Below are 17332 nucleotides of genomic sequence, written 5' to 3'. Positions count from 1 at the left end.
TTCTGTAAGGAAGATGCTCCTTTTCCCTTTTCACCAGCACAAAATTAAGGGTGCTCTCACAGATGCAGTTTTCTTGGTCAGGATGTCCTGTGGCTCACCCTCTGCCGCCAGCGTAGTAGAAATTCTGGTGAAACATGATCTCCGCGTCAGAATTTACACTTCCTCACTTGTTCGTCTATACCTTTCTTTTCACGTCAGCTGTTCTGTATCAATCTTGTCCTAAAAGCAGATGTGCATAGGGGCAGGTTTTGTTATGCTGCATGTTCTTAGTACAATGTCCAGAAGTATTCTGCATCCTCTCCACCTGCTATTAACAGCATTAATAGCTGCTTGTAAAGGCACATCTCCAAGAAAAGATTCTTATGAATCTTGAGAGATCAATAATTCCTCACCTAACTACTCTAGTTAGTCTTGCCAGAGGGATGAAGTATTTAGGCATAGAATATCAAGTGTCCATAAAGAGCTCTTGAAAAACTGATTAGCTGGATGAGAGCTCTTCAGTAGACCAGTTTTATGCCTTATGAATGGATTTAAGGGTTAAACTGTATTGAGCAGGGCTAATTCATATAATTCCTGATGTATTTTGCACCATTTGCAAGGTGCGACTACATGCTGTATGCATTACTTGCAGGTCAGGGCTGTGTTCTCATATAGTTTCACACTGTCAAGGAAATAACTTCTATTCTAGCTGGGTTTGAACTGCACAAAACCTGAAAACATTAAAAATGATGGATTAAAAGAAATAAAAGTATTTTTTTATTCTGAGATAGAAAATCAGGCATCCCTGTCATAACCAAAATGTAAGTTGTGCAGTAGGAAAAAAAAACCAAGTTTAAACACTGTGGATTTCTAAGTTACAATGTCAGTGTAAGAAATGTTTTGCTATAAAACATCATTAAAAGTAATCATTACCTCACACCATTAGACATTTTACAAGATTATTTGCTGTTACATCTATGTATTCATACAATTATATCAATTTGCACATGTGAACCAAGGTAAATAATGATGTGCTAAGGAAAATGAGTTATGAATTTGTAGCATTTTAAAGAAGGAAAGAAAATAAATTGTGTGACACTGCATTTGCAGCCTTCACAGGAAATGGAGCACCACTCACACAAAAGGGATAGCAGTTAAGACAATTTGTGAGCTGTTAGAAGGCTCTACTCAGGCAGGAACTGATAAGGAACTCTTAACACCAGAAATATTTAGGATCATTATTAAAATATTGGGTTACCAAGTGTGTACAATACTTCATTGCTTCATTTATTTTTTAGAAGCTCTCTGTCATTCCAAATAGGGAAGAGGTGCATTGTTAGATCGTTTTAGAATACAGCTGAGGGAGGAGATACTGACATTCTGTCCTACAGGAGAGGAAAAAAAATCCCTTTGACATTCATACAGATATTCTGTCATTGCTGCAAATGCTTCAGCCCGTTTTTGGTAGCTTTTCCTTTCTGCCCCTCTCTGCTCTGGGTCTTCCCTTTCTGCAGACTATTTAGCAGCAAAATAACACCATTTCCATTTCTGGGGAGATCTGAAATTGTTCTCATGTTGTCTCGAATTTCCACGGCTTTCCACTGTTGCATTCTGCTTTATACCATGGTCTTACTCATGCCTCTGCATGCATCTCTCCACTCTGATACAGTTTTTTTGCCCCCTTGAACAGCAACACTGAAACAGGAAAGGTAGCATAAGGATTGTACCATGCACGGATGTTACCAAGCAGCCTTAGAAATAGCTAAAGTAATTTTATAATGCCATTCTTAACCCCATTGCCTCTCCCATCTCCTTTGTTTCATATAGGCAAGAATTTTGTCTGAATTCTTTCACTTCATAAATGCGTTCAAGTAAAGCTGTAAAGCCTGAAGTGTACCTATTAAAGCAGAAGGAAAATAGAGACCCATCAATGCATTATTGAAATGGTCTGTACAAGCCTTGAACTTTGTATTCTAAAGCACTTTCGTGCAGAACAGTCAAACTGCTATTCTTATTCTGCAAGCTTCATTCCTTCTCACAGGAATTCTGTCTTTCCGTCATCTCCATACATACACACAAACGCTTAGCCAGGCACAGACAGCCATTTTCTCCACAGATGCATATGATTCTTTCGAGGTCACTGCTGGTGCTGCTTCCTTCTTACTTCACTCTGGTTGTGATGGCTGCCTCTAAAGGGAAAGCTTGAAAATAGATGAATATGATAGAAGTTTCTTGACTACGTACAAAGCCTTGAGTTAGCTGTGATGGTTCTGTGTGGCAAAATGGAACAGGCTCATCATGTCAGATGAAGACCAGTTGTAAACAGCTAGATGACACTAACAAACGCTTACTGGGAAGAGGGTATGTACTAAGAAGGCTGGGACTGTTGCCATTCCAGCTGAAATGATTTTTCAAATCCTCTTGGTTATTGAAAAGGTCAAGCTAGACCAGTGTCAGATTCACCTGGATTTTTCTGAAGTTGTGGATTGTGTTCTGTTGGCTTCATGCCCAGGTACATTAATGGACATAGCTCTGGTTTCCTTGTGCAGTTATCTGCTTCTGGTGATACATAAAAAGGCCATGCAGGCATACTGATATCATTACATTTACCAGCTGCCATTGTTGTGGGAAACTGCAAAGTATTGCAGAGGAAAGGCTGTCTCTCTTCATAACCAAACACTTTAACACGTACTGTGTCTGGCTTTTAATGGCCAAAAAAACAGATTAGGGCATGATACTGACATCGCTTATATGGAAAAATGTCCTGCCAACATCTGTCTGTCTCCATACACTCTCTGAGAACACTTCATGTGATGCATGTGATCCACGTAAGTCCATTTGTAGAAAAATGGTAGGATATTTGAGGCAGTTCATGATTCATTTAGCTCTCGCACAAGAGGATTAGGTCTGTACACACACCCCCATATGCATGCAGACGCTCAGTTCTTTTGATCACTTCAAGCAATGAAGAGTTCTTCAACATTCTCTAGTTTTCCAACTTACCATAGTTTGTTTCAAAGACAGAAGAAACAAGGCTATATATCACTTTTTATGCTTTGTTTACAATAATACCTTCACTGGGTCTTGTAAAACAAGATATTTATTTGTAAACAATTGCTAAGAAGAAAGAACATCATAATCAAGTCAAGATTATATTTACTACCATATGACTTCAGCCACAACACCCTGCAAAAGTACGCCACATGGTCTGTGTTACATCTAAGCAGATTTAGCCTGTAAATACCTACCACTGACAAACCATTAATTAAAACATTACAATTCAAAGCATCCTAGAGAATTGTCACAGCCCCTTTGGTAAATGTACCAAGTAATGAGATGCACTTAATGTTTGTCACTTACATGTTTACATTTTCAAAATATTACTGCTGTACTTTTTCTGAGCTTAGAAGGTATATGTCACCTTAAGCCGTAAGATTGAAATATTACTAGACAGTGGGTAGAGGTTCTAACTATGGTTGTCTTGTCCCTAAAAATAATGAAAAAGGAATTCGGGAGGCAATACTGGTAACACTACTTGGCAACCTTCTCCCAGTGGGATATAAAAGGAGAGAAACAACCTCTTGTTATCTGTGATTGAAAGATAAATACCTCTATTTTCACTAACCCTGCCCTTCCAGTAATTGGTGAGGCCAGTGTCCCCACCTGGTTTATTATCTGATACAAATATCTCACCACACAATTCTGATAGATCACCATACAACTTTTACCTGCATAGCTCTAAAGGACTAATTTAATAATATGTACACATCCAAACCCATGTTATGTCTCTAATAGCCTCTTATTTACTGCTTGTCTGCTTTATTATTTATGAAGTAAAGGATCATATGTTTGGAGTAAGAAAAAAAAAAATGTTTGTTTCCATCCACTCCTCATCACAGACCATGCAATAAAACATCTTGGCAACTGCTTCTTTAGAGCAATTTTCATTCCATTCCTTTTAGTCCTGCCAAAGAAACTGGCATGTTTTCAGGCAATGTGAGTGCAAGTCTTAGCCATGAAGAGATTTGTATCCCCACTCATATTCTGAAGTGGACTAAGAAGTAACCGGCACTGAACACTGGTTTGAAAGTGAAGTGGTGGTATATATATGCTGATTAGTATCCTGCAGATATTATGAAATAAGTTAATAATGACATGGCTATTTAAATAACACAGGAGTTGCTGAGCAAGTTAGTTGCTTATTTTGAACTGTTAAAAAATGACTTAATTCCTTAATTTGAACCCGCAGTGGCATGGGATTGTGCAGGAGTTGCAGATGATTTCTTCTTTCTACATATGTGTCTCTAAGTGCTGGTGGCAGCAGAGAGGGCAGTACAATAAGAAGTAAGAGCACTCTGCACAGCTATACAATCCCTATTACTCAATGACCAGATTGTGTTAATTTGCTGCACAAGGCAGCCATACTAGGAAGGAGAATATTGCCCACATATTTTTTCAGTTTCTGATGATTTCATACGGATGTTTCTCTAGTTTCTTTAGCTTTCAAAGACATGGGGCATTTATAGACAGTGTGCTCAGGGTTGTCCAACCCAAACAGGACAGGGCTCTTGGAAAAAAATGAAAGAAGTAACATGCATTTTTCCTCTTTACCAGTGACTCTGGCATAGAAATCTGCCCTTCAAAGGGCTACATTAAGATATGCTTCCCAAGTGAGGAGTGCTAGCACTGATATTTGAGCATGTTCAGACAATTGCTGCTGGTGTAGAGCTAGGCTCTGTGTTTCTGTCCAGGCAGTCACATTTGCACCCTGTAACCAGTGATCAGTGTATGGTATGAGAACATCTCAGAGATATCTCAGGCTATCAGCCTAAGAAGCTAATTGCTGTAAATACTTCAAACTCGTCAGAGAGAAGGAGCTGTGCTCTGAGCTTCTGACAATTCTCTTTAAATATAGATTGATACTAGCTCGTACTTTTTGTGGCAAAACTCTTCACAAAGAACTATAGGTTTAAATTACTACATTTTCATTTAATGATATTTATTCTGGAAATTTCTTAAGGGTTGCTGTTAAACAATACTCTATCCTCGTCATAATTTGATTGAATGTGTAACTTGAAATTATCTGCAAACCTTTGTGTCTTTCTTCCTTTATATAATAATTAAACCAAGCAGACAATTGTTCTTTGTGCTTTTAATGTCACTGATTAAAAAATAATAATGATCATGTTTTAATTTAGACACAGACCAGTAGTGCTAGGGATATCAAACTTCAGGGGCCAGCTTCAGTTACCAACTAAAGTTTACTTAGCATTGATGTACAAGCAGTGTGAGAACACTTTGATGAGCTACGCAGCTGTCTTGGGAAATAGGATCTGAAGAAATCTGAACCAGCCAGCTTGATCTCTGAACCTACTGAAGGGAGAAGAGGAACTGAAAAAAAAAAGAAAACCAAAATCCTTTGTGCCCCAAAAAGTGTTTTTCTTGTTTAGAGCACTGTCTGTCCTTCAAGGTTCAAGGCCTGGTCCTTTCAGATGGTCTGTTTTGCTATGTCTTGAACTGCAAATGTTTGGATTCTTACTGAGAGTTTAGGAATCTCTAAGAAAGCCTTCTGAAAACTTTCTGAAATCCTAGTGACTTGTTGAGGTTTTGAATCTACCTCATAGTGGATGAAATAAACATAATAGACATAATTCAAAGTATGAAGAAATGAGGAAAGTGATATAGAGATAGTTCTCTATAGGCAGATGCAACTGTCCATGGTCTGGATTTATCCTGCGTGTCTTTAGGAGTGTAACTGAATCATCCAAGTCAGAAGCCTAATTAGTAGATTCCTTTTATAGTCAATGAAAAGACACTGGCATCTTCAGAGAATGACTCTGCCTAGGATCTCAACTGTACCCTGGCTACTTCCCACTCTTACTGTTGACTGTCAAGGAAATAAAAAGGTAGGCTTTTCAGATAAGACCTTCATTTTATTACTATTTTTGGGTGAGATGTATTAAGATGCAAAAACCCAATCCTGTGTGGTTCAGAGCACTTCTAGCCATCATGCAAGGCCACTCAGTGCCTTTCTGATCAAGGATTTGCTTTGTAGCAAACTGCAGGTCAGTCCTAGGGGGCCTGCTAAAATTTGCTGTTACACTGAGGCAGAATCATCTTCCTTGTATATCATATCCTCATTGTGTATTTCAATCCCAGGATTGTCTGCATGTCAATGTCCCTGAAAATATGATGTGTAGTTTATTGTTTCTGAAAAGGCATCATTGGCTCTCATTGTCATAGCAAAGGAGGAGAAAGAATCAGACGTGTCTGTTACTGATTACCTCTACAAAAATAGTAGGGCTGCAAGTGGTGCAGGAGGAGAAATAAAGTAGAGTTTTCTCCAGAAATACATATACTTTTTGAAAGCAATTACTAGATTGGATAATCATCACCAAGGATATGGAGAAAAATAAGGTCTTTGAATAAATGTAGACTAGACTGCCAGAAGACTTTCTCCCCTGTATCTTTAAGAAGTAACAATACGTAGTACCTCTTGCTTTTATTATGGTTTCTTTCACCTCAGGATTATGGGTTTTTCTAAAAGGCTGATTTTGAGTGAATTGCAAAAGGTCACTGAAAGCTTCTTGACTAGAACTCTTCATGTCAGGATGTCATTCACAAACTCCTGCTCAGTTGTTGGTACTCCAGTTTTACCCCTTATGAAAAAGTGTTACAGGATCTATTGGGACTATCTAAGAATTAAGTAAGTCTGTTATGCTGAGAAATAAATATGCTATTTTAGGCATTGGTTTAGGAGTCCAAAGTAGTCATTCTTTTCTAGCCCATTTGTTTCTCTTGGTCTTTCCTGCCAATTATCTTCTCACATGGCCTCCCAGCTTTTTCATGATCCTGCCTGTCACATGGAGTGCTCAATCTGTATTGTTTTTGCATGATGGCAAACAAAAGGTATTTTCATTGAAGTGAGAAAAAACCTAAGCAGACAACAAAGAGGATAATGATAGCTAGTTCCTATAGCATAACTATAGGAATTTCACTGTGTTTTCCTCCACAGAGCAGCTGCTCAGCCAGCTGGTCACTTTCCCCCTCTGGTAATGAATTGTACTCATGAGTTGAGATTATTGTGTCTTGCTGGGTAGCAAGGCCCAAGTTATGTTGAGCTGATCTGGCATCATGACCTGTTTCTGGTAGCTTCAACTCTCCATGCTAGTCATTTCCACTAACAATTTTTCCTCCTTCTAGCAGCTCTACCTTACTCCATGCCACAGACTACTTTTTCTGGCTTTGCCCCATATGGCTGTGCTCTGCAGCAGTTCTTTGCTCTATTAGCTTCTCCTGTTGGCTGTGCCTTGTTTCAGTAGCTGCCTTACCTAACCAACTTGACTGGAGAGTTCTAGGGTTTCTGTCCTTGGAAGAGAAGTTGCACGTTATATGGGACTAAACACAGTGGTTTAGCCCACAGGAGACTTTTAAGGAACTTCTTTTGTTTCATATTCCTCATAGGGAACTCTTACACAAAGTTTCTTGCTTGTTTTTTGAAGTTGTAATCTTTGGATTGTACTTCTAGAAGCTGTTGCCTAGGCTGGGGTGACCCTTCGGGCACATTTAGACAGCGCTGGTTGGCTCAAACTCCTGTATACTATTACAGCTATAAACTTTCTTTTATGTTATGCTATGGTTCGTTTTTAACAAAAATGTCTTTCAAATGTGGAAACATGCAAAACAAACATATTCGAAGCCTGCCCATTGGTCTTTTACCTTTCCCCTCCCTTTGTTTGGATACTTCTTTACTTGTTTCTTTCCTGCCTTTTAGATTTTTTTTTTTTGGATGAGACATGTGTTGAGAGATGGAGAAAATGCCTTTTATTTTTGGCTTCAGCAATGTACCACATGCTCTGACCTTGAGACAGTTCCCTTCCCAAATAAGGAGGAAAAGTTGGAGGGGAACCACAAAATCATTTTTTTTCTTTCCCCTCCAGCAAAAAGTAACTTTAAACAATCAGAATGCATTTTGGGGTATTGTTTCTGCTTGCTTACCTCCTCAGGTTTTCAGTGTGTGTGAGGTGTCAGGAAACCAGAACAGAAGAAAGTTCAGGAAGAGGGGATGCCATATTCTGGGAGCCACCAAGCTAGGAAAAAACATAAGAAAGAAAGCAGTTTTTCACAGAAAACTTGAGGTTTTGGGAAATGGAAGGTGCTCTTAGAAGAAGTCCAAAATCACTTCTGCCCCTTATTCTGCCCATGACTCTCACACCTGGAGTGTTTAGGTACCTCTTCTCTCTTGAACAGCTCAAAAGGGCTTTTCATAAGTCTTGTCCTGCTTGCTTGCACATCTGTCCTAGTTTATCACTGCATTACCAGCCTGCCAGGGGACTCGGCATCCATTTGTTTGCTTCCCCACAAACAGATTCCCACTGCCGTTATCTGTGACCTCCTTTGGTGAGTCTGTAAGGCCATTGACCCTCACAGGATCCATTTCTGCTACAACATGCAGAAGAAATCAGCCATACAGATATGGGTAGAGTACAGAGTGATGCAAACATCCTGGGCTTTTTATTTCAGCTCGGCTGCATCTCACGTACTGAGTGCCCAGCTTAGCATGGGGTCTGTGTGCTATATGTGAAGCTTCTCACACACCACAGTAACTTAGCCGTTTCCTTGTTTGCAGTCCTGAGATGTGACTTCTCTGCCCTGGGACACCATGTGTCAAACGTGCTGGTTTACCTGAGCAGTGATTGACAGACAGGCAGTGCAAGCAGAAGAGATGTTGCAGTGGCCCTACAGCAGGAGAAATGCTGTGGTGCAGGTCTGAATACCTGAGCTGTAACCAGTGGCAGAGGAGCCCTGCCAGGAGGTCAAACACAGCTTTGCACCTGCATTCCTTTCTCCCTGTTCACAGCCTGACACAGAAGAATATCTTAAACTGGGAGAGAAAATATTGGAGACATCAGGCTATTTATTTAAAAGGCAAAGAAGAGCTCCTAGAAAAGTCCCTGATGGAGAATAGCCACTCTTGGCATTCAGGGCATTTGTTTCATCCTTGTTTTCCTATTTCTCCTTCCCCACATGGTTTGCACTTTCATGTCTTGCCTCTAGTCTCAAATTAGATCAGAGCCCCATGTATGAGAAAACTTGTTTTCCCAGCTAAGAAAGTTGGGGCTGTTCAGCCTGGAGAAGAGAAGGCTGCATGGAGACCTCATAGCAGCCTTCCAGTATCTGAAGGGGGCCTACAAGGATGCTGGGGAGGGACTCTTTGTCAGGACTGTAGTGATAGGACAAGGGATAACGGGTTCAAACTTAAACAGGGGAAGTTTAGGGTTAGATAAAAGGAAGTTCTTTACTGGGGGGGGGGTGAGGCAGTGGAACAGGCTGCCCAAAGAAGTGGTAAGTGCTCCATCTCTGGCACTGTTCACAGCCAGGTTGGACAGAGCCTTGGGTGGCATGGTGTCAGGTGTCCCTGCCCATGGCAGGGTGGCTGGAACTAGATGATCTTAAAGTCCTTTCAGCCCTATATTCTTTGATTCTGTAGTTCTATGTTGGCATAATGCTAAGCCCCAAAAGTTCTGACCTGGCAGGGATGTTTAAGACTACCGCAGCATCGTGCCATTCTGAAGTTTCCCTATTACTGAAATAAGATTATATACCAAACCCCATTTTTCCCAGATGGAATTTGTTCTCTTATTAAACCTGTCTTTGCTGTGTGCTGTGATTTTAAGCCTTGTTAAACCAAGATGACTAAATCACTGCTCCCACCAGTAACCTTAAGCAGTGCTTTATTTTATATCCTGGTCAATCAGCAGTTTTCTCTGTGGTAAAGCGGAGAACTTTAGCTCAGTAGGGAGTGTCTATAGGGACCTGGAGCATAGTACTTCTATTAGAGTACTCTGTTGTAAAGCTCATCCTTGCTTTATCAGTCTTTTCTAACTGTTAATTGCCTTGTTTCAACTAGTTGTTTCAACTAGTACCAGTTTAGGTAGGTTGACACTATCAAATTATAGACAGTAATGTCTAAATTATGAGTGCAGTCTTGTGTTAGTACAGTGGCAGCAGTTCCAGACAGTGACCCGGAGCACTGAAATTAGGAGCCAGTCAGGTGGGTTGCTCTTTTCCTACTGAGTAGCCAAGAAGTGTATTTCCTAAGGTAGGTGCCTACCTAACTTGCCATTATACTATTATATTTCTGCCTACACTATCACAATTCTGCACTGGTTACAGCTGGAGCTGAAAAAAAACCCCCGCATATAGTAAATGTGTTCAGGGTTTTAATTTGTTGCTATTTGTGGGTTTGTTGTGGATTTGGGTTTTTTCTCCCCCCAGAATGTTTGGTGGCTACAACCGAACATTTAATAGTAGCAGAAATTATATAATTGTCTTAGTCTAACATTACTCTATCAGTGGATTTCTCTCTTTGTTTTACAGACAGGGAAGCTGAGGCACTGAAAGGGGCCACAAAGCAGATCGGGGTTGGAATTATGAAGAAGCATCCTTTTTTTTTTCTGAATCTCTATCCACTCTGCATTAGTTTTCTTTTGTTTCTTGAAGCCTGTAGGCACGTCTGTCACTTGCAGAGTTAAATCTGATTGCTCTGTTTACATATTTGAGGATAATGTACTTTTCTAAAGAGTTCACATAGCTCCTTCTTTTACTCCTGTGTACTCACTGTATTTCTTGGGGACTTTTTACATTTTGGGCAGTCCCACTGATGAAAAAAAATGAAGCAAACATATTCAAGGAAAATACTTTGCAAGACACAAAGGGCTCTATAGGGTCAGAATACTTTTCCTCACAAACATGAAAATCAGGACTGGGGCGGTGTGTTCACGAACATGAAAATTAGCTGTGATGATAGCTGTCATTAGTAACAACCACTTGGAGATCACCTTGGAAGTCTAAATCAGAGCTTTCAATCAGAAATCTAAATCAGCTGGGTTCTGCAGTTGTCTCTACTTACTATCAGGTCTGCAAATGCTGCTGTTCTGCTGTGATGCCAGAGAAGAAAAACAGTTACTAGAGGTAGGAGGAAACATAAGATATTAAATAATTACTAGAATTTAGGAATTATTGGAATTTAGGAATTAAAAAAAACCTGAACAAATAACTGGTACACATGGTCATGTCATAGTCTGAGCATTCTTAACTCAGCATGCAAGAGGTTTCTAATAATTAGGATGTTGTTTCACCTCGTGGTACTGAAGAGATATAGAAAACCTCTACTTCACTGCACAAGAGGAAGAAGCTGAGCTAGACAGTGAGTATGTTCAGATATTTCTTTTCCTAGGAGCTCAAGACCATAAACGGAATGGGGGAAACAACCATAAAGGAAAATGAAAGGGAGGTTTGCTTGAGCAAAAAATCAAGAGCTTTTCAGGTTGCCTTTGGTTCATTGCCCACTCTGCCTGGAACAGATATTTTTTCCTATTCCCTGGAGCTGTGAGAGATCTGGAATGTTCCTCCAGAAAGCTCTGATTATGTCCCAGCAAACCACCCAGATTGTGGGGGATAGTCCTAAGACTAGGGCCGGCCTCAGCCCTGACTGATCCGACAGTTGTGCCCTGTAAAGCTGATCTGAAAGGACGAATATGCGACAAGAAGTAGAGACCTGGGGAAGGCATATATTAGCCTCAGAAGAAGCAAAATCGCTATTCTGACTAGTGCTGTGGACAACAACAACCAGAGTCTTCTATATGGCCTAAGTAAGAAAATATTTCTGTATTTATGAATATTACTTTTGGTAAAGGAGTGACAGATCTGATTAGTTGTATTGCTAATTCATCACACTACAGTTAGTTGCCAAGTGTGATTCCTTAGCATTGGACAACAGACACAAACAGCAACACCAGCAGCATAACTGCAAAAGAAATAATTACCTGCCAGCCTTGGAAAGCCTCATGAAGAGCACAGCAGCATCTTTCTATGCTGATGGAGAGCACATTTTCTGTGTCTTGTACAGAAGGAACATGCACGAATATGGTTATTTATAGCTTCTCCGCCCACACAGGGCTTTGAAACTTGCTCTAAAAGAAGTTCAGCGTTTAAAGAATACAACAAGGGTTTAACCTGAAGATATATTTTTTTCATTATTTCCTTAAAAACAATATTCTGGGAACATTAGTAACAATCCAGTCATTAAGGAAGAAACATTAGTTCTTCATTTGTCTGTCTATTGTTCTCTTACTTGGAATGTTATTGGAGAGGCAGTTGCCAAATTTTATCAAGTAAAATATTTAATCAAGAAAATGAAAGATAAGTGGGACACGTTTGATGAATGGGAACTTTACCAAAGGAAAGCGATGTTTAGTTGAACAAGTTCTTTCTCAGGCTAAGAGAAGCATGTGTTTTCCTACTCCTTTTGGTGAGCTTGCATCCTAGATGACAACATTTAGTGAAGGAGCAGGTTGGGGCTGTGTGACCTCAGCCAGTGCTCAGAGGAAATGGGCAAGTACTGCTCTCAAAATGCCCAGCCTACACCCAGTCAGCTCTGCCAGAGCCCTGAATTGAACATGCTGTTCCCAAGAGAGTCATGACTAAATCTTGCAGCTCACGAATTACTAGGGCTGGGATTAGCTTTTTACAAAGAGTGAAGGTGGATAGGGCCAGAACACACCATATTCTCCATTGTAAAATGTTTATAGATGTGAAGAACTGTACAAGTACATAATAGCCATCTGCAGAAAGCAGATTCGGGGTTATTTTTGCCATATAAGCCTGTGAAAAGGTAAGCAGTTAAGCTGGAGCAGCTGTGTGGTAGACTGTGCACACATCATTGCATGATGTAAGCAGCCAGTCTACAGTAATGTGAAAGCTCTTGGAGTGGGGTGAGGAATGGAAGAGCAATGCTACTTCAAGTTAAGGCCTGAATCAGCAAGTCATCATGGACTTCTGAGATTCTGCTAGAAAAGTTGAGAATAGTCTTGTTGGTGCTCAGGCCATTGCTATGGAAGATATTTAGGATATCTTTGCTTAGTCATACCATTCACTTTAGAGACCTTTCACAACTGTTTTTGCATGCTTCAGCAAAAGAAGCTGCTAAGAATGGGTTAGCCAGGAGGAGCTTTTACTCTGCAGTGATTTCCACTGCAGAAGCTGTTGATGAGCAAGGATCCTATTGCAGGGACTGTCTTGTCTGGACAAAGTGCTACAGTCCCATTTCCAGATGGGCTTGTAGAATATCTGTGGGTGCTAGAAGCAGGGAGGAGTCTTGAGAAGGCTACGTGCTTATATTTCTGCATATTCAGCACTTTTCTGACACACTTCTAAATTGGTAGACCCACATGTCTTCAGCAGTTGTGTAATTTACTCGGATGTGTTCACTATTATCAGCTGTGCTTTGCAAGGCTGTCCCCACTGAAAGGAACAGAACATGGATGTTCTGCTTTTGGTAAACTAGCAGTATTTTTAACAACAGAGGTTAGATTTTTGTCGTTAAAATGAGAAATTGTACAGAGGTGAAGCTTTCACATAATGTGCAGGAAGCTTATAAAAACACCTAGAATCTGATTTCATAGAGACTTTTTTTGGTTGAATGTAGACAAGGGAATAAAGAAAGTTTTTTGAATGTTGTAATTGGCTCTGCATTTAATTCCCCTCTTTAATTTAGTTGTACTACACAGCAAAATACTGGTAGGTCTGAAAGGTTACTTTTCCCTCCAAGGGCAAACAGGACTACGTGCTTTTTTCTTTTGAAAAGACCTCTTTTAATTATTTGCTAGTATTTGGAATAACTACAATTAGAGAGGAAAAGCAGGGAGTGATTAAAAAATCGTATTTAATAGCAGTTGCATTAGTTCTCTGGCTTTTGAAAGAGACCCAGGCACAGTTGAGTCCATATATACCACACAAAGGAATTGTGGTGAAAAGGAAAGGCAAAATGGAGGTGACAAATTTTTGACTGATGGCAGGAAAGGTTGTCTGTTGTAGCACTTTAAGGAAGATCTTCCTTGAGAAAAGATTGAAGTATGAAAATCTGCCTTTCTTGTCCAGTCCTCAGACTGTTAATGAGTGTAGCTCTGTTCACTCAATTCCACCTTTTCTTTAAAAAAAAAACAACAGAAAACAAACCACAAATCCATGAAACCTCAGATTGTTTGCCTGGTGATAGTGGAATACACTGATTAGGTCTCAAACCAATTTGAAAGTGACTCTTATGATTGACTATTTCAGCTGAATTAAATACAGAAGAACCCGGTTGGCTGGCTATATTATTTTCTGAAAATTACTCTTTGCCACACAGACAGGTCAAGCTATGGAATTTCAGGATTTATAGCTGTATCCTCAGAAGTTAGGCATTTTTACCCTGTGAATTTGGAGCAGCTTATACCTAATTTTAAAGCCCCACCTTTGAATGGGTTGCCTGCTCACTTTTGTACAGCTGCCATGATGTTTATTATATTAGTGTGTTCCTGGATGGGAAAAGATTCCTAGAGTCCCCAGATTTGGAGCCACATACTGGTAGAAGCTGCAAAAACTTGAAGGCAGCTTTCACTCCAAACACTTTGTCAGCCTTGCTTGTTTTGACTGCAAGTGTGGTTAATGTCATTTTAGAGATGAGAATGGAGGCAGGGAAGTTGAGTCATTTGCTGAGCTGCAGTGCTGGGCATTGAACCAAATCACTTGAATTCCAGTCTGCTTTTGATATGAAGGCCTTCTTGCTTTTTGCTTATTTTTTAGAATGTCTGTATAATTTGACATGCTTAACCAAAGAGAGTGAACAGAGTGAGACACAGTTCCCTTACACTGCTACTGCACTGCATTAACAGAGCTGTATCTGTACATTGGGAGTGCACTTATCTGCAAGTACCTGTGCAGCTTGTAACATGCTATGGTATGAACTACATTTGTTCAGAAGTTGCTAAATGAGAACTAGAACATGGTGTTCAGGCATGTATCTGGAGGCTCAGATTCTGCTGGATGCATAACTAGTCTCTGCTTATTACCTTTATGCACACAGGGGCTTTGATCTATGTTTACTGAAGTCAGTTGAAACTTTGTTGTGGATTTTGATGAGAACAAGATGTGAATTTTAGAATCAGGCATAGATGTCTCTGAAATTAAAAATAATCTCATGGGAGCCAAAGGTGATGTTTGTGCTTTAAACATGAGGTGTGATCCCCTTCTTAAAAAAATGGTTTTTTTTTAAGTACTGTGCCCCCAACTTACAATTTTAATGAAGAAAGAAGTGAAAAAGGGAGCTCAGTTTTTATTAGGAGGTAAAAACCACAAATAAGAATGGTTGAGTTTTGTTTTGGTTTCTACTATAAACCATTAATAATAGCAGGAAAAGCCAGAGGATAAGTTCCTTTGTATTTTGGTGTATTTTCTCAGCTAGACCTTTATTTGACATTACCCTGCTGTGACAGGACCAGGGATAGGAGGGAAAAGAAATCTATTTTCAGCAATGATTTGGAATGCAACAAAGAACTACATTTTAATTTAAGTCAGACTTGGTGTGTATTTTATTCGTTAGAGAAGATTAAGATTTAGTAAGTCTCCTTGAGTTGTTGTGGGTTTGGGGGGCTCTTTAACTTTGTTTTCATTCTGATTCTCAGTGTTTGTTTTGTCTTCCCTGGTGCTGTCGCTGACATCAAATTCTCCTGAAGGGCCTGGTAGCTGGCCAGGGATGAGGCTGGCCATGGCAGCCTGTACAGAACAATGTGCCCCAGCAGAGGTAATTCCAATGGATAGAAGTTGACGATCCCCAACTGGCTGCTGCCTCCGCCCAGAGATTGTCGCCTCTCTGGCAAATGTGCTCTCTTTATGGCATAGAGGCCCTTTTACCGCTCAAGAAGAGAGTGCCTGCTTTGAGTTACGTTGCTCATAAATGCATACATGATGTGTAGCTGCTAGTTTGTCTATTGTAAGGAAATGAGATATCTTCTGCTAAAAATTGTGTGTCTTGTACTTGCAAATTCTAGTTCAGGCAGTATTACTAACTAGGCTTGTACAGTTTTGAAGGGCTTTGACAGAAAAGATTGGATTTTGTTACTGTGCAGTATAACAAAACATTTAAAACAAGTTTTGGATGTGAAGTACCTGTGAAAGCATGATCTGAAACATGAACCTTTTAACTACACTTCTTGGTTACAAAAAGCATGGTTGGCAAATGCAGAGTTTGTGGAACAGAGTTTCAGACATGCAAGGCCTTGGAAATAATGGACATCTATAACAACAGCTACAGAAAAGGCAGAGATACAGTTTGATTCTTGTGAAAATGGTGATAAGACTGCAAACCCACAAGTTTTAAAGTGTCACGTGAATTCCTGGTATCACACCAGAACTCTAGTTAGCCCATAGTATCTCAAGAGCAAGCAATAAAGTGCATATAGTGGCAACTTGATACTGTTTGGCTTCCTTTCACTGGCATAAACGTAACGGACTTTGGAGGCTGTATCCATGTGTTTGAAGTTAAGCAATGCTTATGCACCTATTTGAAATGGGGCCTCATTTAAAACAGAAGAAATTGGGTGTGCTTCACTGGAATTGCTCTGGAATTTCTTACAACTCTGCTGGAGTTACCAAAGAGTTAATCTAACCCCTTTGAGTTATGCCAGATCTGTACTAGTTTGCGATCAAGATCTGACTCGTAACTGCTTAAAGTGTAAAACAGTATAATTTATTTTCAGTTTTCAGAGGAACCTAGTTTTAAGAGTCACTATGGCAACAACAGTGGGTCTTAGAGTAACAAAGATTAATGATTCCCTCAGCCAAGGTTCTTCAGTGGGTCATCTCGCTCAGGAGCAATGAAACTGTTCAGCACCGGCCTGGGTCAAATGCAAAAGTCAGAGTGCCCTGTCACTGCTAGCACAACATGCTTCATCATAGTAATGATGGTTTAATCACCAGCTTACAGTTCTCATCTCCTTCATGTAGGATTCAGTGATTGGTATATTTAGGCAAGCCTCTGTGTTCAGGCTGCCCAGGGAAGTGGTGGAGTTACCATACCTGGAGGTATTTAAACGACATGTAGATGGGGAACAAACAAGAGGAATTAGAGATGTGTGCACGTCTACGGGGGTATGATGTAACAGGCATCACATAAACATGGTGGGATGGTTCCTATGACTGGAGTGTTGGAATGGAAGGTTACAGGCTCTTTAGAAAGGACAGGCCTGGCAGGCGGGGAGGGGGAGTTGCCCTTTATGTTAGGGATAGGCTGGAGAGTGTGGAACTCTGTCTGGGGGCAGGTGAGCAGTCAAAAGAGAGTTTGTGGGTCAGGGTTAAAGGGAAAACAGCCGTGGGAGACATTACTGTGGGGATCTGTTACAGGCTGCCTGATCAAGAGGAATCTGTGGATAAAGCGCTCTATAGACAGATAGAAACAGCCTCACGCTCGCAGGCCCTTGTCCTCATGGGGGATTTCAACCACCCTGACATCTGTTGGAATGACCGTACTGCC

The 17332-nt window shown here is 40.3% G+C and overlaps 1 protein-coding gene across 18 annotated transcripts in view; it reads left to right on the top strand.

Moving 5' to 3' along the window:
* KALRN (kalirin RhoGEF kinase) overlaps nt 1-17332 on the top strand; it is a 521871-nt gene that overhangs the window by 258126 nt on the left and 246413 nt on the right. Inside the window, exon 1 of one of the 18 annotated variants that reach the window (XM_065671411.1) lies at nt 5829-5885. The exons of 16 other annotated variants lie outside the window; for them this stretch is intronic. Coding sequence is in view for 1 of the 2 variants with exons in the window: in XM_065671402.1 (XP_065527474.1) it covers nt 10906-10953 (48 nt within the window). In the remaining variant the exon portion in view is untranslated. Of the gene's footprint in view, nt 1-5828; nt 5886-10905; nt 10954-17332 lie in introns of those variants that run through there. One more of the 18 variants, XM_065671402.1, reaches the window with a different exon arrangement.

The sequence above is a fragment of the Lathamus discolor genome, chromosome 3, assembly GCF_037157495.1.
Source record: "Lathamus discolor isolate bLatDis1 chromosome 3, bLatDis1.hap1, whole genome shotgun sequence".
In the NCBI taxonomy this organism is placed as follows: domain Eukaryota; kingdom Metazoa; phylum Chordata; class Aves; order Psittaciformes; family Psittacidae; genus Lathamus; species Lathamus discolor.
The sequence above is the reverse complement of the archived record's forward strand: the minus strand, read 5'-3'. Positions and strand labels throughout refer to the sequence as shown.